The sequence below is a fragment of the Mustela erminea genome, chromosome X, assembly GCF_009829155.1.
Source record: "Mustela erminea isolate mMusErm1 chromosome X, mMusErm1.Pri, whole genome shotgun sequence".
In the NCBI taxonomy this organism is placed as follows: Eukaryota; Metazoa; Chordata; class Mammalia; order Carnivora; family Mustelidae; genus Mustela; species Mustela erminea.
In genome coordinates this window covers 109,765,795-109,793,145 of record NC_045635.1, presented here as the reverse complement: position 1 = coordinate 109,793,145, position 27,351 = coordinate 109,765,795, and the positions used below count along the sequence as shown (strand labels likewise).

At 43.0% G+C, this 27,351-nt stretch overlaps 2 protein-coding genes across 5 annotated transcripts in view; both read right to left on the bottom strand.

Moving 5' to 3' along the window:
* Positions 1-1,864: 1,864 nt before the first annotated feature.
* RBMX2 (RNA binding motif protein X-linked 2) lies at positions 1,865-23,038 on the bottom strand (the record flags this gene model as incomplete). Its single annotated transcript, XM_032330293.1, has 7 exons — positions 1,865-3,295; positions 3,738-3,915; positions 5,701-5,830; positions 11,065-11,116; positions 12,234-12,349; positions 12,550-12,804; positions 22,749-23,038. Coding segments are annotated over 7 exons (1,524 nt in total), but the record flags the coding sequence as incomplete, so codon positions are not given.
* Positions 22,984-27,351, bottom strand: part of SLC25A14 (solute carrier family 25 member 14) — a 57,009-nt gene continuing 52,641 nt past the window's right edge. Inside the window, exons 10-12 of one of the 4 annotated variants that reach the window (XR_004282479.1) lie at positions 23,854-23,955; positions 23,408-23,505; positions 23,038-23,204 (exon numbers count right to left, since the gene is read on the bottom strand). Coding sequence is in view for 2 of the 4 variants with exons in the window: in XM_032330287.1 (XP_032186178.1) it covers positions 23,476-23,505; positions 23,854-23,955 (132 nt within the window). In the remaining 2 variants the exon portion in view is untranslated. Of the gene's footprint in view, positions 23,506-23,853; positions 23,956-27,351 lie in introns of those variants that run through there. The other 3 variants (XM_032330289.1, XM_032330287.1, XM_032330290.1) reach the window with 3 other exon arrangements.

Genomic DNA, 27,351 nt, shown 5'->3' with positions numbered 1-27,351 from the left:
ATACTAACCACCATCTAAGCCTTCGGTGAATCATAACCACTAATCAGAGATCACCCTAACAAATGTAATAATAATGAAAATTTTGAAATATTGCGATTACTGAAATCTGACAGAAACGAAGTGAGAAAATGCTACTGGAAAAATGACACTGAGACTAATTCAACACAGCGTTGTCACAAACCCTTAAATTTGTTTAAAAAAAAAGAAAGAAAAAGAAAAAAATAACAAAAACCAGTTATCTATGAAGCAAAATTAAGCAAAGAGCAATAAAACGAGGTATGCCTATATGCTTTCTCATTAGGAATTGGCTTAGTGCAGGATACATATACCTACTGGTTGTTTTCCTGGTATAACACTAACTAATACATAATCAAAACACTATTACATCTCAGGAGAGACAGTAGATCAGTGCGACCATTAAGAACCTAAATGATGCAGAAAAAGGTAGCCCCTGTACCTTTGCACCTATAGCCAAATGGGGGTTCCTCCATGACTAGCTGAGGCAGAAAACAGCTTGAGCTTAGTTTCCAGGTGGGTCAGCTCAGTATGTGGGCACAAAACGAAGAGGAATGGTATCTGCATTACAGCCATATTCGGGGGTGGAGAAGGAAATTCTCCAATGGACAGAACCTCTAGAAGTGCAACTGACTTGGTATAAAAGAACTGGCCTAAAGTGAGAATATTCATTGGATATATACAGACTCCTGGGCAGTGGCCAATGGCCTGGCCATCTCATTGGGAGACTGGAAGGACCAGGGCTGAAGATCAGAGACAAGGAGGGCTGGTGTAAAGACAGCGGACTGACATGCGGGAGGAGGCAGAGTGTGAACATTTCTGTATCCCATGCTAACAGCCACCAAGGCATCCACTATGGAAGAAGCACTAAACTGCCCAGCAGACAAAATGACTGAGCCAGGTCCTTTGTCAGTGGTTACCACAAAACCAGCACAATGGACACATAAACACAGTGCCACACGGCTGATGAAGGCCCAACACCAAGGACTCCTGCTTCCCCAGGCGGATCTAGTGGGACGCCTCCTGACAGGGGCTTTGGCTCAAGGACTCACCGTATCATTGGTCTTGCTGACACATTCTCAGAACCCCACAGCGGTCTGAGACTCTTCCTCCCCAACCTTCCTTCCTGCCTTCCCACTTCTCCAAAGGTTAGTCCTCTATCGGAGTCTGACTGCTTTCCCAGACTCTCCCAACCCCCTTTCCCATCTTCTTTCATGGGCATTTTCTCCTAAAAAATAATCTCTCACACATCTAACCTTGGATTCAAACTAAGATATGAGGTCAACTAATTTAATGTGCTCACTAAAGCTCTGTTCCTTTGTTCTGAAGGGTCAGAAGTTCCATTTTAGTGATTCAGCAGTGGTGCCAAGGTCCTGTGAACGAATTCCTACCTAACTCCTAAGGGACTGATTGATAAAATAAAAGGACAAGACTCTCCAGATGAGAAAAAAACTGCCAAGGAGACCAGAGAGATGTGCAATAAGCTGACAAAACATTCCTATCTCAGCAAGGACGGCTACTTGAAAAGGAAACTTGGCCCATAGGTGGGCTGGTATGTCACAAACGTGGAAAGGGAGCTGGCGAGCCAAAAGGCATAAACAAACCCAAATGACCATCCACTGAGGAATGGATAAACAAAATGCGGTCTATCCATACAGTGGGATATTATTCAGACATAAAAAGGAACAAAGTATCGGGACATCTGGGTGGCTCAGTTGATTAGGCGTCTGTCTTCAGCTCAGGTCATGATCCCAGGATCCTGGGATCGATTCTTGCTCAGCGTGAAGCCTGCTTCTCCCTCTCCCTCTGCCTACCACTCCCCCTACTTGTGCTCTCTCTCACAAATAAAATTTTTTTAATCTTTAAAAAAATAAAAAGGAACAAAGTACTGACCCATACTACAACATGGATGAACCTCAAAAACACACAAGTGACCCCAGACACAAAAGCCCGTAAGTTGTATGATTCCACTTAAATAAAAATGTCCAAAATAGGTAGTTCCACAGAAACAGAAAGCAGATTGGTAGTTGACAGGGGTGAGGAGGAGAGAATGGAGAGTAACTGCTTCATGGGCACAGGGTTTCATTCTGGGGGGGTGGAAAGGTTTTAGAACGATACAGGGGTGGCGGTTTGGTGCACCATGAATGTACTAAGTGCCACTGAATTGTTCCCTTTAAAATGGTTAATTTGATGTTATGTGAATTTCACCTTGACAAAATTAATTAAATAAATAAATAAATAGCAAGGAGGTGCGTGGATGTTAAAAAAAAGAGACATTTAAAAAATTTTTTTAAAGGAGGGTGGGGTGCAGAGGGAGTGGCCTGGTGTTAAGAATCACTACTGCATTCATATCAAGTTGTCCAGACCTAGTCAAACCCCCCTTCTCTATGCTATGGCTGTACCTGCCCATGGAAAGGTCACCCACACCTCTAGCACAAAGACTAGAATTCTAGAACTGCTTGGTATTTCCCCCTTTCCTAGCAATTTCATCATGAACGGGGCTCGTAAATTCAAGGGACACATTTATGAAACCCAATCTAGGATACCTCGTCTGGTAAGTACTGAGCAAATTCCCAGGAACAAGAAATTTACTCAAAACTCCAGGCTCTGTGGCTGTTAAAACTACAGCTCTCGGTGACTCTAGTACTCAAGGGATTGGAAGAATTCAGCCTCGGAGAGTTTACGTCCAGTAACAGTAAAAGCCTAACTGAATATGACCGCACTTAAAACCGCACGTTCATTTCCAGTTCTGCCGGGCAGCGGGACAGGCCGCGGCTTCAGTGGTGCCTGCGGTCACTGGGGTTAGAGGACTCCCGGTCCCGGGAGTGCCGGGCCCTCTTATGCCTGCTCGACCTCTCTCGGCTCCTACTTCTACTTCTCTGACTCCGCCCCTCAGAACGCCCACTGGGCCACGTGGAATATGTGTCTGAGCTTCGAACTCTGTCTCTATCTCTGTTCTTTTCCTCTCGCTCTTCCTTCCTGATTGAGGACTTATGTTCATGCTTCACCTTCTCTTTCTTCAGCTCCCTCTCTCGGTCCTCTGCGCCACCGCGGCAGGTCGCCCTGACCTCGGGAGAGCTGGGCTGGTGCTTTCGCAGCTCCCTGAGCTCTGACTTCTGGCCCTTCTCGGAGTTCTTGCTGCTGTGCTTTTTAGAGTCAGGGTCATGCTCTTCCTTTACCAGCTTGTTTCTGGGTGGTGAAGAGGAGGGTGGCTGCTCTGCCTGTACCTCCCGGTCAGTCTTCTCTTTGTCTTTCTTTCTTCTCTTTTTTTCCTTTTTGTCTGGAGGAAAAAGGGGCACAACGAATAAGAGGAAGATGCAGGAGAGTGAGGGTGTGCAAAAGGAAAGCCTGTTGGCACCCATGTGAAGCAGTCATACTCTGCACTTCCAGAAAGTGTCTCTGAGAAGCCAACTTGGATGGCTGTCCCCCTTGATATGTCAAGTTGCTGTATAAGGCAATTCTCACCCTTAATTACCGTCTTAAAGATGCTGCCTCCAAATACAGTCACATTCGCAGGTACTGAGCGATTAGCACTTCAGCATACGAATTTGAGGAGACAGAACTCAGCCCGTAATATTAGTGTTTCCCCTTTCCCAATTAAAGTAAGATTTCCCACCCCTTTTCCCTTCATACTTAAGAACTGATTATCAACTCTCAGTGAACGCTGGGAAGAACAAACACTAAGACTACCCAGAATCTTCTCTTGGGTCTTAACGCTTTACCTTTTTTATGTTTTTTTGTGGGTTTGTCATCTTCAGAACCCTCAGCTGAACTCACTGAGGGGGTGCGAGCGCCACAGCCCTTCTCCTGGAGTTCTTTGGTCACATCATCTGTTTCTTCTGAGTCCTTAGGAGCTCGATAGTTAGACACATGATCCACTCGGATAGTTCGTCCTTTGATCTAAGACAGACAGGCAATGCTTCAGCAGAGATGGCCCTCCCAGTGAGCTCTTTGAACCCAGTTGCAGAACGCCATGCCTTTGAACCACACCCTTTACCTTCCTGCTAATTCTGTTGCTGGGGAAATCTCTAAAGCAGACCTGCCCAACTGGTGTGTCACAGCACACAGACCTAGGTAATAATTTCCTCAGCCCTTGGGGCAGCCAGCTGGGGCCTGGGGCAGCTGGAGTCCCTGAGGCTCCTGTACCAGGCAGTCTTGTACCTCACAGTCTACCCCAGTGTGCCACACGATAACCTTCATGTTCTACATGTGCCGTTAAGTGAAAAAAGGCTGGGCAGTACTGCCCCAAGGGGAAACTGAGAATTTACGTGCATAAACAATGAATTACCCGCAGTCTGTAACATTAATTCACAGTAAAACATGATGTGGCCTGGCAGCTAGAACGAATTCCTGAAATCAAGTGCAGTGAGGCAGCTGTTTTCTTGATACAGCAATTAGGATGAGGCCAAGGCAGACCAACAGCTGGGAAGGGAAAGAGATCTTTCTTCTTAAGCCCTCACACCTCGCTCTACTCCCACCATACTGGAACAACGGCTCACACTGATATTTTTGCTGTGAATCAGAACTCTCTGGGTGAACAAAACATTACCCCCTCCCTCACTTAAAAAACATTCAGGCAGAGCCCCTGGGTGGCTCAGTCAGCTGAGTGTCTGCCATAGGCTCAGGTCATGATCCCCGAGCCCCACAGCAGGCTCCCTGCTCAGTAGGGGGTCTGCTTCTCCCTCTCCTTCTGCCCCTCCCCCAGCTCCTTCTGTCTCTCTCTCTAATAAATAAATAAAATCTTTAAAAACTTCAGGCAGATACAGACCTATTCTATAGGCAAAATCATCCAAAATGTTACAAGTCCGGCTTTTATTGTTCCCACACAAGAGCAGATTTTTATTCTTACCTTTAAGCCTGAGCAGTCAGTCATTTTTTCTATTCCCCTTTTGAAAACATTTTTGAAAACCTCCCTTTTATGGTGACTCCATTTGACTGCTGGCTCTCTTAAAAATTAAGCCTAGTACCTTGTTCCACCCTATCCTAGAGTCTCCAGCTGTTCCACACTGGTGCAATCAGTGACAAACTCTCCGGGTCAAAGGTCAACCCCCAACCTATGACAACTGCAGTGCTTTTCCTAAATAAGCACAGGGACCAGGTAGAGCACCGACAGGCCTGGCCTGCCCATCACCTTCTCTCAGGCCAGGGGTGGAGAGGGAACAGAGGAGAAACAACTTCAGAACGAGTTACTTTTGTAGAATCTGTCATCACACTTTTAACTAGAGAATTTCCAGGGCCCAGTAATGTGAAGTCAGTGGAGATATAGGACAGACCCACAAAGCTCTTAGAGCATGAAGCCATGAGAACCCCAAATCCCAATAGAGCATAGCACGGAAGAGCAGCATTTGCTGGTCTTTTTGTTGCCCAGTACATCAGAGAGGAGAGTGGGTATGAGAATGGAAAGGTGTGAAGCCAGAGGCTTGGCTGGGAGTGGGGGGCATGATAGCTACGCTCCTGGGAAGATGAGTATGAGGGAAAGGAACAAGTGTTAGCAGGGTTGTATGCTGGGGAAATTGTTTCCTGGGATCATTTCCTGGTCAGTACGTCCCCACGCCTCGGCAGCGCTCTCAACACACCCAGGTGACCAGTACTGTCCTTGTCCCTGTGGCGATCAGCTGGGAAATTAAACCAAACCCTTACATACAGGAAAAGTCCAGCCAAATCCTGTTTAGTCAACACACTCACCTTGATCCCATTAAAATTGTCAACAGCCAGAATTGTGCTCCTCTGGTCTTCATAGCAAAGGAAACAGAATCCTTTGGATTTCCCAGTCTTCTTGTCCCGCACCAGATTAATGTTAACAATCTCCCCATATCTATTTATTTTATAAAAGAGTAAGACACTATTGATTTAAAATGCAAAAACTTCCAGATTGAATGACAAGACAAAATTCAGATAATATAATCTGTACAGGAGACACATCTAGAACAAGATAACATAAAAAGGTTAAAAATTAAAATTAGACAGAGCAGGAACACCCAATTACAAAAATTATGGGTGGTAGTATTAAGATCAAAGATGAATTCAAGGCCAAAAAAATATTTAAATGGGACTAAGAGAGCTCTTTTACACTGAAAAGGGTCCTAATATATTACAAAGATATGTCATGAAACCTTACGCATAAGTTCACAAGTCAAAAATTTAATTAAAGAACCTGTTAAAAATAAAAGGAGAAACTAATAACAAAAGTAATGAGATATTTTAACATGCCACTTAAATTTATAACATATAAAGTTGACAAAAATAAGGTCAAAGGAATTAATATCAATATATAATTATATATCATAAATATAAATAAACATAACAATGTAACAATTATGTTGTTAATAAATATTAATGTCAAACTACTGGATACATATATTTGAATCTTACAAAAACAGGACAATTTCTTCTCAAGAATCCACGAAACATGTATTAAAATTGGTTACAGAATAAACCTCAATAATGTCCAAAAACAGAACAGAACATGTTCTCCAATCACAATGTAATACAGTTGGAAATCATATTTTAAATTAAAAAATATGCTACTAGCTAACTTGAAACCTAGCTAACAAACGGATGAAAGCGAAATAAAGAAAAAAAAAATCAATGGCAGACTACTTAAAAAACAACAAAAATGAGAAGAATATATACCGAACTTACAGGATGCAGCTAAAATCACAATCAGAAAAATCTGTAACCTTTAGGAATTTTACTGTTAAAAAGGCAGAATGAATATAAAAGAAAACAAATCGAAGGAAAGCCAATGGGAGTTAATAAAGATAAAAGCACAAGTAATGGAAAAAAGGAAAAAGTTCTACCTTACTCCTTATACAGAGTTAAATTCCAGGTAAGTGAAAGATTCATAAGCTAAAAAGTAAAATAGTCATAAAGAAGTCATAGAAATAAAATAAGAATTGATGGATACTTAATAACATGTTCACATACATACAGCCCGGCCAGCTATGTAGCACCTTACCTAACAGAAAATACAGGTTTCCCCCACTACCTGAATGTTCACTTTATGCCTTTACTTTTACAAAAGACCTACATTAGTACCGGTTTTCACTAACCAAAAGAAAGCTGAAGAGGATTTTCACTTTTATGATATGGTAACTGCTTCCTTACTTTATGCCACTGTAGCTTAGAAAGCTTTCACGGAACACTCTACCTTCAGATAGCGGGGGAGACCCGTATTGGGGCTGATTCAACTAAGGACAGGAGCTATTTAACACTGTTTAATATTGTAGGTACAGGCCAGTGCAATTAGGAGAAAACAAATGTAAAAAATGAAAAAGTAATCTTTTTCGTTCTATTTGAAGATTTATTTATGTATATATTTATATATGTATAAAAAACCTCAAGAGACTCAATGACAAAAACAAGCAGTATAATAATTCCATAAGGTAACAGGATATAAAGTTAAAAAAAAATAAATCACTCTCTTACAAACAATAATCAGAAGATATAAACAAAGAGAAACCCCATTTGTATTAGCAACAAAAAAAGATAAAATACTTAGAAATAAACTTAACAACAAGCAATGTACAAAGTCTATATAGAGAAAATTTTTTTTAAAACTGAAAGACACACATAGTTTGAAACAAATATAAAGACATCCTTTGTTTTTAGGTAGGATGACTCAACATCATAAAGACAGCAACATCTTCCCCCAAGTTAATATTGAAATTTAATGTAGTACAAGTTGTGTATCACTTTCCTGGAGCTGGATCCATTGATTCTAAAGTTCTCATGGAAAAATGAACATGTAAGAGTAGATGGAAAATCTTTAAAAAAAGAACACTGAGGAGTAACTCTCCAAGATATTAAAATGCTATGAATAACTAGTGTGCTACTGGCACATGAAGAGACAGACAGACCAATAGAACAGAAAGCCATAAAAGAGATTCAAGTATATATAGAAAAATTAGTAATATGATAAGGGTGACATCCCAATTTGCTGGGAGAAAATATGAATGTTTTTATAAATGTTGGGACAACTGGAGAGCTACTAAAAAAAAAACATGAAATTGGATCTGTGTCTCATACTATACATCAGAATAACTCTAAATGGATCAGATACTTCAATTCATAAAATGAAATTCATAAAAATGAAAAGTACTAGAAGGGAACACAGATGGGCGGGTGGGGAGATATACTATCTAATTATGACTCAAAATCCAGAAGCAATAAAAAATAACCCTGATAAATCTGACCATATAAAACACTAGAGTGTGAGACTATACAGGGTCAGCACAAAGGAGTTTTGGGGATGATGGAATTGTTATTCATCCTAACTATGGGGGTGACTACACAAACCTATACATGTATTAAAGCTCACAGGACTGTACACTCCCTAAAAAAATCAATTTTACCATATAATTTAAACACATGAATGAATAAAATTTTTTCTTTAATTTTGCACAGCAAGAAAAAAATCACAACGAAGTCAAAGACAAATACAAAATTCGAGAAAATCTTTACAACTCTTATCGCAGATAAAGGACCACAAAGCAGTTTTTTTTCCTTTCGCTATAAAGAAGATCATCAAGACAACTGGTGAAGCTGAATAAAGTCTGTGGATTAGATAATAATATTGTATCAGTGTTAACTTCCTGAATTTGGTCCCCATACTGAGGTTAAACAAGAGAATGCCCTTGTTGTGGGGGGAAATACATATTGAAGAATTTAGGGATAAATGGGCATCATGTCTGCAACTAACTCTCAAATGGTTCAGAACAAAATAACAGATACACATGGGGAGAAATAACAACAAGGCAAATGTAGTAAAATGTCAATATCTGGGGAATCTAAGCGAAGGGGAAACAGGTATTCTTTATGTTACTTTATAACTTTCCTATTTTAAACCTGAAATTATTTCAAAATAAAAAGTAAAAGAAAAGATAATATAGGAACTCATTGAAAAGGACTCCTACAGACCAAATCATGCCAATCTGAACATCAAGAAATAATAATGATGATAATGTAGTATAATACGTCAAACTAAGTAAAGTAAGTCCACAGTAACACAATACATGACAAGTGGTATAACAGAGTTAAAACCATTAAGAGCTTTTGTAAAATCACTAAGAAAATGAGGAACACACCAACAGAAGAAAACAAGCAAGAATATGAAAAGACAACTTAAAATAAACGAGAAATAATGGCATGTAAATCTATAAAAGATGTTTTACCTCACTGATGATTAGAGGGAAAGTAAACTCATAATGAGAAACCATATGACAAATGTATTTTTTTAAATAGCCGCTGCCAATTAGGATTCAGAAAAATGGACATTCTAGTGAGAATAGAAACTGGTACAACCTTCTCAGAGAGCCATTTGGCTATACTTCTAAAACATCTTAAAAATGCTAATACGGGGCGCCTGGGCGGCTCAGTGGGTTAAAGCCGCTGCCTTCGGCTCAGGTCATGATCCCAGGGTCCTGGTATTAGGCCCCGCATCAGGCTCTCTGCTAGGCGGGGAACCTGCTTCTCCCCTCTCTCTCTGCCTGCCTCTCTGCCTATTTGTGATCTGTCAAATAAATAAAATCTTTAAAAAAATAAAATAAAAAATAAAAATGTTAACGCTAGTAAATTAATACTGATCTAGTAATTTCACTATGGAAACTATCAGTAATGCATACAAAGGATGTATGTACTACAATGTATACTGCAATACAATTTATAACAGCAAATAATGCCCAACATTTAAAAAAAGATGATAAAGAAATATACCAAAATGTTAACAGTTTTTCTAATTATTAAAATGTTAACAGTACATTCTAATTTCTTCTTCACGCTTTTCCTTTTTCCAAATGTTCTATAATGATTATACATTACCTTGATAATCGGAAAATTTTTTTTTGAAAACTACTGTTACCAATGGCAAAGGCAATCTTCATGGAGAGCAATGTGTACAGCCAAAATAGACAAACACACCAGCTGATCATCACTCAATGCAAGTAAGACAAAAACACCCCCTAGATGGAAGGGTGGACCAGGCAGAGGTATCATAAGGGGTGGAAGTTACAGGTTGCACCTGCTGTGAACTACCAGCTCCCCAAAAGTAGGAGGAAACAGCCTCTGTCCCTTTCCGGGTGCTTTGCCAGTATGGGCTGCTGAGGTCCTCTCCCATGGCCTTCTCATGTGTGCTGCCCAATTTCTGTCCCATGGCCCTCTCCCCCACATGCTGCCCAACCAGTAAGGGTCCTTTTCCTATTGGACAGCCCAACCATCCCCTGCCACGGCAATGTCTCTCCCATGGTGTGCTGGCTGTTTGCTTCCCCAAACCCTTCTACCCCAGTCCTCTGCCTGTACATGCTGTCCAACTTTTCTACAACAGTCCTCTGCCCTCAGGGCCCCTCTGGCCTTATGGGCTATCTAACCATTCTGTGTAGCTCTGGGTTGTGCCTAGCCCCTCTCCAACCAGCTGCCACTACTAGTGCAAGCTGCCAAGATGCTCTACCACCCAGTGCTGCTGCTTTCATCTCACAGCAGAACGAAGAAAATAAGGTTCACCTCGTCATTCTTGTTCCTCATCAGCCTGTAATTCTCAGCTTCCAGGTAAAGAGATAATGGCTCTGCTCATTAACCTTACACTCATCTATAAACTAAGAAAACAAACTACTGACTAAAGCTTTTTGCTTTTTCTCCCATTTCTCTGTGCTTTGCCCTAATCCTACACCACCACACAGATGTAGGCCAGAGGGCCCTGTGATCCTGGATTACCCTTAGTTTGCAGGAGCTCGAGGAGCCCAAGGAGCCCTGTGAGTTCCAGTCTGTTCCAGTGTAGGCCCAGGCTGAACTAGCTTCACTGAAAAAGCAGTAAAAATAGACCAGATTCCCCAAGACAGCCTCCTAAATCATCCAACTTCTTGGATTTCCCATATTGGAAGAGTTCTACAACCATGTCCTGGGGCTGATCTAGACTAGAGGAGAAGCTCCAGCTCTCCCTATGCAGGGAGGTCAGTTAGCTTAAAATAAAATAAATGGATTTTGTGTGATGCCACAAAATGCATTATGGAAGCATACTCTGATGACCTAGAAGGCAGGAAATGAAAAAGGACTTACTGCGAGAACACACAGATGATGTCCCCTTCAGTCAGTTCATAAGGAAGCCCTCCTAGAAGAAAAAAACCACATTTAACATTTACCAAGTGTCTACAAGCATACCATGCACTAGGCCCAGCACTGGCGGGTGCAAAGAAGAGTAAGCCAGAGAGTCTGCTCTCAAAGAATTCAGTCTGATGATACGACAGAAGCATATATAAAGTGCAGTACTAGTGCAGCAAAAGGAGTGATTAACTGTGGAAAAGTCGGTGTCACGACTAACCAAATACTCCTCACACCCAAAATCTTAGGGACAAAGCAGATAGTTTCTGGCATAAAACTCTGCTTCCACAAACATATCTCGAACACACCTGCTCTTTACCCAGAAATTCACAGCTAAGATCCAAAAATCAGTTTAATTATGAAAATATTAACCCCACCTCACATAGACTAAGGATTTTAAAATTCTTAATTGTCTTTATAGACAACTTTCAGCATTTCACAGGACATAAATTCCACTGCAACTCTCTCCTTCCTCAACTATAAAATGGGGACTTTAGTATTTACTTCACAGAACTGTTGTAAGAATTAAATAAAACAATGGATATAAGTGCTTAGCACAGTATGTGGTGCAATAACTTCTTTGAACAAACCGTCATATTACTGGAAGTGACACAAAGTGAATATAGATATAACAATACGGCCATGGACAGAAGGCAGGAGCTACTTAGATGAGAAAAATGAATTCTGAGGGAAGGGGAAAGGGCAGGGAACGAGCAATCATACAGGATCGTGCCTAAGACCATGAGTTCTAGAATCCCATAGTTCTGGCTGTCCCACTTACTAGCCATGTGGTCTTAAGGAAGTCCATTAACTTCCCTGCACCCCAGTTTCCCTAGATGTGTAATAGGGTGACGCGGTATAACAATGGTGTCTGAAACCAAGAAACCAAGTGTCAAGACTGTTACCACAGTGAATGGCAAAGGGTTACTATCATGGAAACTGATGTGACAGGGGAAGCAAACTAGAAATGGGAGAGAAAAGAGATACGGAAAACGGATTTACGGGGCAGCCAGCAGAAGGAAATAAAAGTGCGTGATGAATGCTGGGAGGAATGAAAGGCGGGAATGCCGAAAGGTTAGGAAGCAGGCCAGGAGAGGAGCAGCGCGGGAAAAAGATGTGGACCTCACCCAGGAAGATCCAGGCGCTGTCCTTGTACTCGGAGTGCCAGGACACCTTATCTGCCACCCCAAGCTGGACCTCACGCTCATTCAGCTCGTTGATCAGCTTCACTTTAGTTAAAGGACTGCGGGGGGAGCGGGCAGAAAAACGGACATTAAGAGCGGCCTGGCCAGAGAGGTAAGGGAGAGCAAAACTAAGGGACTAATTTTCCAGTCTCTGCACCTCTCCTGCCCCTCGGCCCGGCAGACGCTCTACCACCCAAGTCCTGGTGGGCCACCTCCCGCGGCCCGTCCCTACTTCTTCAGAGGTAAACTGAGGCCTTACTTCATCTTCTCAAGTTCGCGCTCAGCACCGAGACACCGACTTCCGGGAGAGTCTGCACCGCGCCTGCGCGGCACCAGCGTCACGCTCCCATTGGACTCCGCGGAGCTTGCGTCGCGCCGGAAGAGCTTGGCTGCGCCGGGGCGTGGCGGCTGCGCCGGGGCGTGGCTCCTACGCACTAGCGCGGGAAAGCATTTTCTTTCCTCCGCGGGTATTGCTCTCCCGGGGAGTTTTTGTCTAGTCCCTCGGTTCGTCCCTCTGTGAAGCGGAGGCACGGGTGTCAGTCAGGTTTATTACAGGACCCTCAGCGGCTGGACTACGCCTGGCATTGATTGGCTGAATAAAGACTGAAAAAGGGTGCCCGTTATGGCGACTTTAGCCCCAGCCTTTGCTTTCGATGCAAATCCTTACTCGGGCTTCAGTCCCAGCCAACTGCTCACGCACACACACATCCATCAAAGCATTCCTGTTCAGGAATAAGAAGATATGTGAGAGGGTAAATCTTTTTCTTTCTCAAATTCAAATGCATAAGCCACTGACCATTGTGCCTCCATAGGCTGCGTTGAATACCCAGATTTGTGTTAAGCGCTGTTACCCTCACCTACCCTTTTCCATTGTCTCGCTCCTACTTAAGCAGGAGGCAGAAATAGTGAAAAAGCTAATAATTGAGCAGATGCTAGATTGTGTGCTAAGCAATTCACATGTACTGGCCCTCCATCCTCACAACCACCCTCATAGTATCTATACATACAATCACCCTCCTCATTTTACAGAGGAAGAAACTGAGATTCAAAGGAGGTACTCTGACTCTATCTATCAGGTCTGGTTGATTTAATCAGTCCTTACTGAGCATCTGTATGTGTCCTGTATGGCATGTCTGCAGACAGGAATGTAAGGTTAGGTTCTCTGCCCAAGGGAACTAAATAATATCATTGAGGAGACAAGATATATTTGCTTGGCAGACTTCACTCCTAAAATAACCAGGAAATCTCCTATAGAGAAGAGATGGTGGCATATAATGTGTGATTTAAGCCATACTGAAGTTATGAATCCATAGTATATGTGTCATCATCAATAACTGGTATCAGACCATGCATGGTCTAAAAGTGAAGTTCCAGAGCTGTGTAGTTCTCTGTGTAAGCCTAGCTCAGAGCCCCAGGAATTAGGCACTTCATAAAGTACTTTGATGATAATGATGGTGATGAGTACTACTGTACCCTCAATGACTCAACATCTACCCATGTCCTGCCGAAAACCAGGAGACTCCCCACTAGTGACAGTTTCTCTTCAGTCATTCTGTTTTTGCCCCTCTCCCAGTCCAACCCAGCTATTCATTAACTTTGTGGAATTAACTTGGCAATGAAAACTAAGCAGTGACAGATTGCATACAGGTTTTATCTGCTTCTGGGAATCTTAGGTTGCTTAGCTGTAGGATTGAAGTAGACACTGCAAAGTGGTAAACTAGTAAGCATTATCTGGCTGGATTCTTCAGGCAACTGTAAAATAAGAGAAATAGGCCTACACCTGGGTCTTGGTCATCAGGAAGTTTCAACAGGAAGCTGAAGCAAAAGAGGAGATTAAGACCAACCAAAGGGAAGGACAGTTTAGTTGGCTGGTGGAGGACATGGGAAGACTGCTATCTAGCTAGTGGGTTCAGCAGAGATATTATTAACCTGGGAGAACTGAAAACCATCCCAGGTTACCTGGGACATCTCCATCAATGTGCTTCCAATTGGTAGGAATTGGTAGGTAAGATGATGCCTAGAGATTTCCACCAGTCTAAGTGGAAAGGGGATGAGGATCCAGGGAACTCTTTGAACTTTAGTATCTGAGAGGAGGACCAGGTTTGCTATTAGTGATCTCCACCAGTAACATGGATCTAGCAGGCACTGTATGGAGAGCTCAGGTCTAGATTATCTGGCCAATGCTAAGGAAGCCAAAGGCAATCCTCACATTCAAGGTAAGGCTAAGCAATATGTCCAGCCAATTTCATCTCTTCACTTCCCACCACAGCACATCCCAAAACAACTTTCCCTCCTCACTTCCCTATTTCAAGTAATGCTATCACGGTTTTCCTGGTTGTCCAGGTACAAAACAGGGGTTTGATATTTCAGTCTTCCCTATTCCTTACCCAAAGATATCTATCCAATACCAAGTCCTAATAATTGTGCTACTGGAATGTCTATAAAATTCATCTCATCCAGTAACAATTCTGTTTCTTTTCTTTTTAAATTTAATTAAATTAATTTATTTATTTGAGAGAGAGAGAGTGAGAGACAGAACATGAATGGCGGGGGAGGGGTAGAAGGAGAAGCAGGCTCCGCACTGACCTGGGAGCCCGATGTGAGCCTCGAACCCAGGCCCCAGGATCATGCTATAAGCTGAAGGCAGATGCTTAACTGACTGAGCCACCTAGGCGCCCCTACAGTTCTGTTTCATTACCACATGCCTTCTAGGTCTTTCGGTACTTGTAGAACTGTCTTGTCCCCTATTTTCCAGTCTTTCCTCCCACTGCTCCCCAACACAAAGCCTCAACTTCAGCCAGGCTTCACTGCTATCCATTTCCTCAGGGGCTCCTTTCATTATCCAACCTAGACACCCTGATGGGAAATCCCCACCACCCTAGGCTGCTCTTCTCTCTCTGAAACCTGCCCAAGCTCCAAACTCCCATCCAGGCATCTCTCAAGCAGGAAATACCCTGACCTCATCAGTCCACAGAGGTGGTTCCCACTTCTGAACTCTGCAGCACATCACAACTCTTTCATGTTATCTCCCCAGAAAGAGTACAAGATCCTGAAAAATAAAGGTTCTTCCTTTTTCAGCCCTCAGCACCTCAAACACTTTTCTGCACGCATAGCAAGCAACCAATACAACTATTGGTTAATGAAATTGAAAACACAGAAAGCTATGGTTACCTTTAGGGAAGCAGATGAGGAAAGGAAAAGAGAGGCTTTTACTTTCCCTTTTTTTCTCTCTATACTATTAGAATTTTCTTCCCTTTATCCAGATATCACTTACATTTTGTATTCTTATTCTTTTAAAGATTTTATTTATTTTATTTGACAGAGAGAGCACAAGTAGGGGGAGCGACAGGCAGAGGGAGAGGGAGAAGCAGGCTCCCTACTGAGCAGAGAGCCCAACACAGGGCTTGATCCCAGGACACTGGGATCATGACCTGTGCTAATTGCAGATGCTTAACCAACTGAGCCACCTAGGTGTCCGATCACTTAGATTATTTATTGCCATGTTATCTTGGCAGAGAATCATGACCTTTTTTTTTTTCTCACTTTTGTCTCTTATTCATTCAACAAATATTTATTGAGCAACTATTACATGCTAGACACTGTTCTAGGTGCTAGGGTTATAATAATAAACAAGGCAAGGAGAGTTCCTTTCCTCATGGAGTTTACATTCTTGGGGAAGAAGGAAAATAAACATATAAATACACATCCAACATTGAAAAGTGCTATGAAGGGTTAGGGACAGAGAGTGACAAAGTTTTGCTATTTTAAAAAGGTGATGGGTCAAAGAAGTCCTCTCTTATAAGGTGACATGGAGATAGAGACCTGGATGAAAATGGGGAGCAAGCCATAGGGGTGTTTGGAAGAGGAATGTTCAGGCAGAGTGGACAGTAAGTATAAAGGTCCTGAGACAGGAGTGTGTTTGGGAAACAATAAAGAGGCCCAAGTGGCTAGAGAGGAGCAAGCAAGCAAGAGAATGACAGATTTTTGTTTATTTAACAAAATCTGATTCTGTACCCACCATGTACCAGATACTGTTCTAGGTACTTTCCATATATTACCACATTTACTTCTCACAACAATCCTATGTGGTAGATACTATTATTCCATGTTGCAGATGAGGAAATTGGGGCACAGAGAGGTCAAGTCATTTGCCCGATGTCACACAGCTGGTTAATGGTAGACCCAGGATTTGAGTCCATGTGGTATGGCTCTAATGTCTGCATCCTTAGCCACTGTGCATAGGATAGGTGGGGGTAAGAGGAAGAGATCAGGCAGGGACACGTTGAGTAGCAACTTTAGATTTGACTCAATGTGAGGTGAGAGGCCAACAAAGGATTCTGATCTGGCTTACATTTTAGCAGAATGACCTTGGCTGCAAACTGTGGGGTTGAGGAGAGTAGGTAGAGTCAGGGAGACTAGGAAGCTTTGCAATAATTCGGGCAAGAGATGATGGTGGTTTGCCTCAGGAAGCAGCTAGGGAGAGGGTGGCCCATGCTGGTATTTTTTTAAGCTAAATATATATATATTTTAAAACATAAAGAACACACATGACGCCAACAGAAAGGCATATCCTATGTTTATGAGAGCTCAGGTGCTGGGCTGGATACTGAGGATACTAAAGTAAACAAGACTACAAGACCTAATCCTTGCCTTTGAACAGCTCACAAAGTTGCCAGATAGTTGCATATGTGAATAAACAGAATACAAAGGGATGAGGGTCAAAATGAAGGTGTGAGTGAAATGTCATTGGAACCAGTAGAAGAATCAATTAATTCTGACTGCTGGGGGGTCAGTGGGAGTGGAAAGCAGAGTGTCAACGAAAGCTGAAGCAAGGCAGGGGACAGTTGAAAGGCAGAGAGGAAGACTGGTGTGGGAGAAAACAGATGAATTTGGTTGGCAAATTGTTGAGTCTAAAGTACCCAAGGAGCCAACAATGGAGACCAAGGGGGAGGAGGACGGATGAAGATGAAGCAGCTGGGGAAAGTAGGATTCAAGAAGAGAGCAAAAGGTGACCAGTGCTGTCAAGCACTGCAGAGAAGTTCTCACGGTGGAAGCACCTTTAAGTTTTCAATGTTGGGGCACCTGGGTGGCTCAGCTGGTTAAGCCACTGCCTTTGGCTCAGGTCATGGTCCCAGAGTCCTGGGATCAAGTCCCACATGGGGCTTCTTCTGCTCTGCGGGGAGCCTGCTTCTCCTTCTCCCTCAGCCTTTCCCCCTGCTTGTGCTCTGTCAAATAAATAAATAGAATCTTTTAAAAAATAATTAATTAATTAATTTAAAAAAGAGAAAAAAATAAGTTTTCAATGTTTATGCCTACTTACTTCATCTGGTCCAAAACAATGTCTGATCCTTAATTATAGGTTGCCTGGAGGAACAGAGAATAAGAAATGATGGGTTCTGTTAACACCATCTTACTATCTCTTCTGGGGATATTAACCTGAATCCATACATGGGCTTCATGGAGTGTATAAGGACCCTGCATTTGTTTGTATGATGTGTTTGTTACACGAACATGTATATTTTTAAGGAGAAGGTCCATAGCTTCCAACAGATTCCAAAATGGTTCCATGGTTCAGAAAACAACAACTAAGGACCACTGCGTTCGAGCATTTAAGCATTATCTGTGAACACTGTCATCCACACATAATTCAGAACAGTTTGTGAAGCTTAGCAAGAACAGTTGCAGAACTGGCATGAGCTATGTGAGTCAGATATTGATCAACTGGAAGCACATCACAGCCTTGCTGGCTCCCCCGCCACCCCGCCAAGGCTCAGCACAGCTGCTTGCTCCCAGCATCTGACTCTTAGGTATAATCTAAGATGAGTTAGACAGAGAATCCCAGACTCTTGAGGAAGTAAGGCCAAGTCACTTCCGGGGTAAATATGCCTTCTAGAAGATATATAGCAGATGTCCTTTTATCACTTGCTTGTTGTTGTTCTACTTTTCTCCAGTGCCCAGGCCAAAGCAGTAGCTTTCCAAACCTCAAGCAACATGAAATCCAGAAGTGGCTAAGGGTTATGATGAGCTGACTTTAAAAACAGAATCCAGTTTCATGGAAGAAGGAAAAGAATAAAGAAGAAATTGCTGGGGCAGTAGATGGCTCTGATTCCCATAGGAGCCCACCTATAATGACAAATCACATTTGCTCTAAATTCATGATGTTAAGTCCCCATTGGCCTACAGGCCTAAGGACCATGCGAGCAGAACTGAACTGAAGGGAGTTATTAGGCCAGGTGGGATGAGGAGTAGAGGTGGGCTTAAGGAACTATAGCTGAATACAAAAGTAATTCTGAGGGATGATAGGAGCCTACCTAGAGCAGGAGTTCCTAAAACATCATCGCAGTGGCACTGAAGCAGGTTGATCTCCAAGCCAATGACTAGTGAGTGTCCTACCCTACAGTCTCCAAAATATTCCTTGCATTATCAGCTTTTACTCCCCTCTCAGTGATTCTCACTGTTTTGAGGTAGACTTCTTCTAGGGTGTTCTGTTGTTGAGCTACATCATAGGATGACATATTGAGACCAAGGGGAAGAAGCCAGTTAGCAGAAGTGCCACAAAACACTGATCCAGAGGGTAGGAAACAGTCCACAGATTAGGGAAAGGGGTAGGTGGCCATGCGGCCAAGAAGCCAGACAACTGAGACGCATGTTTGTAGAGACCAGAGCAGATGGGTGATCAGAGGGACAAACTGAGAAGCAGGCAAAGCTCTCAGAGATGAGACATGGGACAGGGCTGTGTCCTGGCTCAAGGCCCAGTGACACTGGAGGTAGGCTGGCTGCATTCCTCCTGTGCAAAGTGGATGCTGGCATCTGTCACGAGGCTGGGCATAAGTTTGCAAACCATAGGGTGATGCCATAAAGCTTTCACTCTGCCTCTGGTCAGTAACTTACATTTGTGTGACAACATTACAATTCTAGAGAGACCAGCTGGCGTGGTAAGATAAATACAAACTCTGAGACTTGGCAGGCCTGGGTTCAAATCCCAGTTCCATCACATACTAGCCATGGAACTTCAGGGGTTTAATTAGCTTTAATTAACTTCTATGCGCATTGGTAATAATATCACCTCACGGGCATATTGTGAGGATTAAAGGAGTTCATGCACAGAAAGTGTGTGTGTTAAAGGTATTACTAACATTAATAATAATCTCCTTAGATTCCAAATACCCCCGGCCATTGTTACAATCCCTCCACCCCTTCTGCAACCCCCAAATCTTACCCTCAGATCTTCCTTGGAAAGAAGCTGGAAATGGCCATCTGAGAGCCAGAGGGCTGCAATATAAAACCACGCTAGAATGGCCCCTGGAGTGCAGTCTTTCTTGAAGAACACCCTGAATAACCTTCAATAAAGACTTCCAATGAAAAACGCAATTAATGTTAATTGAATATATACTTTCTCCCCTCACCCCACCCCCACTGCATAAGCCATGGGAATGAACCAAAACTATTCAGACCTCATTACCCAACTCCTTATCTGCGGGGGAGGGAAGGCTTTCTATGCTCTAGTCCCAACAATATAAATAAATGAAAGCAGCAAGAAACTTCTGAGCCCTGGGTGGCGAATGAAAACATCTCTGTACTTGCCGTGCTCCTCTAGCCTGCATGAAGGCATGGCTAAGATGCAACAAGATCAGAGCAACCCAGAAGTGCCTAGAAGGATAATTCATTCATTCATTCATTCATTCATTTGACACACAGAGATCACAAGTAGGCAGAGAGGCAGGCAGAGAGGGAGGAGGAAGCAGGCTTCCTGCTGAGCAGAGAGCCTGATGCAGGGCTCGATCCCAGGACCCTGAGATCATGACCTGAGCTGAAGGCAGAGGCTTTAATGCACTGAGCCACCCAAGTGCCCTGAGATGCTCTTTCCTGATAAGTAAAAACCTTCATCATATCACAACCAAATCTCTTTCAGGCATCAGGCACTGCCAAACAGCAATATAGCCAGGACTCAGTTTTCGAACTGTCTCCTCATATTAACCCTTTAGTTCAATGTATGAGTTTTCTATAAAACAAATATATAGCAGTATATAACAAATCACCACAAACCTATTGCTTAAAACATCATGAATGTGAGGATTGGGGGAGGGCAGGGAGGGGAAAAAATGAAACAAGATGGGATCGGGAAGGAGACAAACTATAAGAGACTCTATCTGACAAAACAAACTGAGGGTTGCTGGGGGGAAGGAGGCTAGAGAGAGGGTGGCCGGGCTATGGACATTGGGGAGGGTATGTGATATGGTGAGTGCTGTGAAGTGTGTAAGCCTGATGATTCACAGACCTGTACTCCTGGGGCAAATAATACATTATATGTTAATAAAAATAATTAATAAAGTATAAAAAATGAATTTATTATCTTACAGTTCTCAAGGTCAGAAGTCCAAAATCAGTTTCACATCAAAGCATCACAGTGGAGGCACCTAGACGGCTCAGTCAGTTAAGCATCTGCCTTCAGCTCAGGTCATGATCCCCAGGGTCCTGGGATGGAGTCCCGCATCAGTCTCCCTGCTCAGTGGGGAATCTGTTCCTTCCTCTCCCTCTGCCCCTACCCACCTCATGCTTGCTCTCTCTCTCAAATAAATAAATAAAATCTTTAAAGAAGAAAGATAATAAAGTGCTAAATGAAAGAGGCACTAGCAAGAACAGAGGCAGGAGTGGGAAGATAAATGGAGAGGTATCTGTGAGTCCAGAGTCCTAGATTTCATTGGGCTTAGGTTAAAAATTAATCCTCATTTTCCACAATCACTGGACTTTGCTGACCAAAAAAGAGGGAAGGGTCTTCTGCTTAAGTTCAGCTCAAGCCCCAGTGGAGAAACCCAAAGCATAGACTTGTCAGCTTGAAGGCCAGAGGTCATAAGATGGGCAAAGGCACAGAGGCACAAACTTGCAAGAAAAGGGGACAACATGTAGTCTCTATGGTTGATAATAACCAAGACAAATTCTTGGTGGCTGCTCCACACAGGCTTCTGACCTGTTTTCAACACCTGCTTCTTAGGAACTGTGCAGCCTTGGGCAAATAAGTCACCCTCTGCATGACTTGGTTTTCCCATTTGTAAAATCAAGGTATTACTAGTACCTATCTTACAGAAGTTTTGTGAGGATAAAAGGAGAATACATTGTATATTTAAGACAGACTCAGCATTTAAAGGCCCCATAAGGGGTGCCTGGATGGCACAGTCAGTTGAGCATCCGATTCACTCTTGATTTCAGCTCCAGACATGATCTCAGGGTCGTGGCATCGAGCCGTGCAGCCGGCTCTGTGCTGAGAGCAGAGCCCGTTTGTCTCTCTCCCTTTGCTTTCCCCCCTGCTCCCTCTTGTAGATAAATAAATAAAATATTAAAAAAATAAAGGCCCCATAAATGTTAGCTGGTATCACTGCTATAAGGAGGCTCAGAAGTCCGAGAAATCTAAGGCTGTTTCCTCAAAGTGTCTCCCATTCTAAGAAGAGACTAAAGCCTCAAATACTGATTTTCCCACCCTGTTTTACCATACCATTTCTCCCAATCTGCACACACACACACACACACACACACACACACACCCCTCATTCTACAGCTATAGCACAGGCAAGTAACAATATGAGCAAAAGCAAATACATAACTACATATATCCGTAGATAAAAGGTATGTGTGTGCCACATACATTTTTGTGTGGTCTGCAAAGGGCCTTGGCAAAGTGGTTCCTGAGCTGGAATGGGGAGGAGGTTGAGGAGGTTTTTTTCCTTTTGAAATTATATAAATAGGTACTCACTGTGAAAATATATAACAAGTCAGAAGTATTCAAAGTAAATGTGACAGTCACTCTCTGAACATCACCCCCAACCCCTGTCCCCTCCTCAGTTATTCCCTCTCTGTTAACGTGCATTGATTGTGATTTCTATGCATTTTTTCACACACACAAAACTGGGGTGTGGGGTTTTATTTTCATAAGTAGGTCCAGATTCTACATACTGATGTGTGACTTGATTTTCAATCAACAATATGCTTTGGAGGTCTGCGTTAGGACACATAAGTCTATCCCATTCTTTTCATACCACTGCATAATGTCTAATAGCAATGGAGGTCCAGTCTGGTCATTCATGAAGAGATATTAAATGTCACTGCTGCCTTTGTCCTTGGGCTAGATGCAGCTAAACCATAGAGGCAAATGGCTGGTCTATGCACAACAAGGAATCAGGTGTGACTTGTTTGGGATATCTTCCTAGAGCTCCTCTCCCAGAGGCCCAGCTCCGAAGGCGGCCTCTCCTGAAGCCTGGTTCCTCCTCCACTGCCACTCCAGGTGAAGGTTCTGGTTCTCGGTCCCATGCCCTCAGGGTGGATGAAGCACCCCGCTGCACCCTTGGTGAAAGCCCACTATAACCCACTATGACCATTTAACTCAGTGGCTATGGGATAGTTTGACCAGAGAATAAGCCCTCTCATCCTTCCCCCTCCTCCCTTTGTCAACCCCAGCTTGTTTACCTTGTCAGTGCTCCACTCTGTAGACTCTGAGAACCCTCAGCCTCAGGACCACGAGGACTGACCACCGAGCCTCCAGGAAGGAACCATGTTCTCTGTGGTGTTGATCCCCTGGCATGGGCACAGCCATAGGACAGATAGCTGAGTCCATGTGGTAGTGTGAGAAAAGGGACAGAAAAGCTCAAGGCGGACACAAAGGTGGGGAAAGCTAAGAAAGAAGGGAGGGGGCTAAGGGGGGTAAGGATTCCCAGGGGCCCCTTCAAAAACAGGTGGCATAGGGACTGAAAGCCAGCTCAATGGGAATAACAACATTTTGCAGATGTTTTGCACCACCACGAGAATTCCCTCTATTGCCCTCCAGACAGGTGAGCATTCAGGCTCTGCTTGCATACTTCCAATGGCAGGGAGTTCACTATTCTCCAAAGCTGCTGAGATTAGTTTAAATCAGCTTGTGGGTGCCTGAGAGGACAAGACAGAAAACAAGAGAGTGTTGACAGCTAAAACAAATAAATGTCTAGGACGTGAGCAAAGGAAGAACATCTTTCAGGGATGGGTAGAGAAGACATGAACAGCAGAGAAGACTGGTGTGGTAGGCAGAAAAATGCTCCCCCAAATCGGTACATGTCCTAATCCCCAGAACATGTGAATGTTTTTTACCTTACCTAGCAAAAGTCACTTTGCAATGTGACTGAGTTAAGGATCTTGACACGTGGAGGATATCATGGATTATCTAGGTAGACTCGATACAATTACAAGGTTCCTTAAAAGAGGGAGGCAGGAGGATCAGAGGACATGTGACTATGGAAACAGAGGTTGGAGTGATGTGCCATAGGCCAAGGCATGCAGGCAGCCTCTAAAAGCAGAAAAAGGCAAGGCAAGGAAACTATTTTCCCCTGGAACCTCCCAAAGGAATCCAGCCCTGCCAGCACCTTGATTTGAGCCCTGTAAGCCCTGTTTCAGACTTCTGACCTCAAGAATGGTAAGACAGTATATTTATGTGGTTTAAGCCACTAAGTTTGGAACAGTGAAGCAGAATAGTTAACTCATGTAACCAGGCACTTGAAAGTAGGAGGGAGGAAAGGACAACTTGAATGTGTACACAGATCACCTGGGGATCTTGCTCCAAGGCAGACTCTGCTTCTGTAGGTCTTGGGCAGGGCCTAGGATTCTGCATTTCTCCAAGCTCACAGGTCATACCAGTGCTCCTGATCTGAAACACACTTTGATTAGCAAGAGACTAGAAGACACTCCATAAAGATACGTGTGTAACATTTTACAGTTCACGAAGCTTTTTAATATCCATTATACTTCAGGGGTACCAGGCTGGCTCAGTCCGTGGACCGTGGGACTCTTGGTCTCAGGGTTGTGAGTTCAACCCCATGTTGAGTATCAAGATTAGTTACAACTTATCCATCTTACCTCCTATTTTCATCCCTGCAATGCTATGACATCGGAATTATTGTCCCCATGTTACCACATAAGGAAGCCAGTGCTAAGTCAGAGAGGTGAAGTCATTTGTCCAAGCAAAGTCAGAGATAGTGCTGGGCTGGCCCCCAGATTTCCTGACTGCAGCCACCTGTGCTTCTACCATTGAACAGCAGTTCTCATCACTGGCTGAATATTAGAATCACATGAGGAGATTTCTAAACTCCAGATGCATAGGTCACACCCCAAACTAATGATATCAGAAGCTCTTGGTATATGACCCAAACATCCATATTTTCAGAATCCCCAAGTAATTCCACAGCACAGCTAAGATTAAGAACCATTTCACTAGAGCAGTCATTCTCAAATGGGGTCCCCGAATCAGCATCAACATCACCTGGAAGCTTGTTAGAAATGCAGATTCTTAAACTGGGAGCAAGACGGCAGAGGAGTAGGAGACCTAAATTTCATCTGGTCCCAGGAATTCAGCTTGATAGTTATCAAAGCATCCTGAACACTTACAAACTCAACAGGAGATCAAAGAAAATAGCAATTCTAGGAACAGAAAAGCGACCACTTTCTGGAAAGTAGGACATGCGGAGAAGTGAACCCAAGGCAATATACGGGAAGATAGACAGTGGGGAGAGGGAGCCTCCATCAGCGGGCTTCTGGCAAGTGAGAGAGCAGCAGAGCACAAAATCAGAACTTTTAGAAGTTTGGTCCACAGAGGGACATCACTCCAGTGGCTAAGTGGGCGGCGGAACCCCCACTAGGATAGTGTGGTCTCAGGACCCTCAGTGACACAGGAAGACCAGGGGTGCCTGAGTGTGGTAGAGCTCCCAAGTGTCAGAGCAGGAAGGCTGCCTGCAAAGACAGAGTTGAGGAGTGCGCTCTCAGCTCAGGGTTGCCATAAACTGAGATCCATGGTACAGTTGGGCCACAATTCTTCAAAGTAGTGGATCCTACGAGCCTCCCCTTCCTCTACTGGGAGGAGTGACGTGGGAGTATGCTGCAGGAATCTGCTGGGTTTGGAGACTCCAAATAGGTCCATGTGCCAGAGATAGAAATGTTCAGTCACAGGCTGGGTGAACACAGAGTACGGCCAGAGACCATAGAGATGGGAGTGATTGACTGCTTTTTTCTGAGGGTACACTAAGGGGTGCGACCCCCATTTCTCAGCTCCTCTAGGGCCAGATATTGGGAGGCTGCCATTTTCATTCTTATCCTCCAAAGCTGTACAGAAAGCTTTCAGGGAACAAAAGCTACTAAGAGAAAACCCAAGCAGATTTCTTAGCCTGGACCCTGGCAAGGGCAGTGCAATTCCTCTTCAGGCAAAGACATTTCAGAATTACTACAACAGGCCCCCTCCCCCAGAAGATCAGCAAGAACATCAAGCCAAGACCAAGTTTACCGATCAATGAGAACTGCAAAATTCCAGTGCTAGGGGAATAAAACACATAGAATTCATGGCTTATTCCCGATGATTCTTTGGTCTTTCAAAGTTAATTTTTAAAATTTTCCTTCTTTTTTTTCTTTTTTGATTTTTTTCTTCTTTCCTTTTCAACCAACACCTTATCTTCTCAATACCTTTTTAAAAATCTTTTTTAATTTTCATTTTTACAGTCATAGTCTATCCCTTCATTGTATTTAACCCTATTTTTTGTACATATGTAAGTATTCCTTTCTTTAAAATTTTGGGATACAGTTTCTTCTAACAGACCAAAATATACCTTAAATCTAATGATCTAGTGTATGGCTTATTTCTTTTGTTTGTTTGTTTTAATTTTTTTCTTTCTTTTCAGCCAACTTCTTATCAACTCCTTTTTTTTTAAAGATTTTGTTTATTTATTTGACAGACAGAGATCACAAGCAGGCAGAGAGACAGGCAGAGAGAGAGAGGAGGAAGCAGGCGCAGGGAGCCCGATGCGGGGCTCGATCCCAGGACCCTGAGATCATGACCTGAGTCAAAGGCAGAGGCTTTAACCTGCTGAGCCACCCAGGTGCCCCATCAGTTCCTTTTTTAAAATCTTTTTAAGTTTCTATCTTTATAGTCATATTCTATCCCATTTACCTTTATTTGTGTGTGTGTGTGTGTGTGTGTGTGTGTGTGTGTGTGTGTGTATTTCTTTCTTTAAAATTTTGGGAGGCAGTTTCTTCTAACAGACCAAAATAACACCCAAAATCTAGTGTGTGGCTCTGTTCTATTCACCAGCCTGATCATATTCTTTTTTTTTTTCCTTTCTTTTCTCCCTGGTTTAAGGTCTCTTCTGATTTGTTTAGTGTCTATTTTTCTGGGGTCATTGTTACACTTTTAGCATTTTGTCCTCTCATTCATCTATTCTTCTCTGGACAAAATGACAAAATGAAAAAAAAAAAACTCACCTCAAAAAAAAGAACAAAAGGCAGTACTGACCGCCAGGGACCTAATCAATATGGACATTAGTAAGATGTTGGAACTAGAGTTCAGAATGCTGATTATAAAGATACTAGCTGGGCTTGAAAAACGCATAGAGGATACTCAAGAATCCCTTTATGGAAAAATAAAAGAACTTAAATCTAACCAAGTCAAAATCAAAAAGGCTATTAATGAGGTGCAATAAAAAATGGAGGCTCTAATTGCTAGGACAAATAAGGTAGAAGAGAGAATTAGTGATACAGAAGACCAAATGATGGCGAATAAAGAAGCTGAGAAAAAGAGAGATAAACAACTATTGGATTGTGAAGGGAGAATTCAAGAGATAAGTGATACCATAAAATGAAACAAAATTAGAATAATTGGGATCCCAGAAGAAGAAGAAGAAAGAGAGAGAGAGGCAGAAGGTATATTGGAACAAATTATAGCAGAGAACTTGCCTAATTTGGGGAAGGAAACAGGCATCAAGATCCTGGAGGCACAGGGAACCACCCTCAAAATAAAAAGAGGTCAACACCCATCATCTAATAGTAAAACTTAGAAGTCTCAGAGACAAAGAGAAAATCCTGAAAGCAGCTCGGGACAAGAGGTTTGTAACCTACAACAGTACAAACTTTAGATTGGCAGCAGACCTATTCATAAAGACCTGGTAGGCCAGAAAGGACTGGCATGATATATTCAGAGTACTAAATGAGAAAAATATGCAGCCAAGAATACTATATTATCTAGGCTATCACTGAAAATAGAAGGAGAGATAAAATAAAAAAC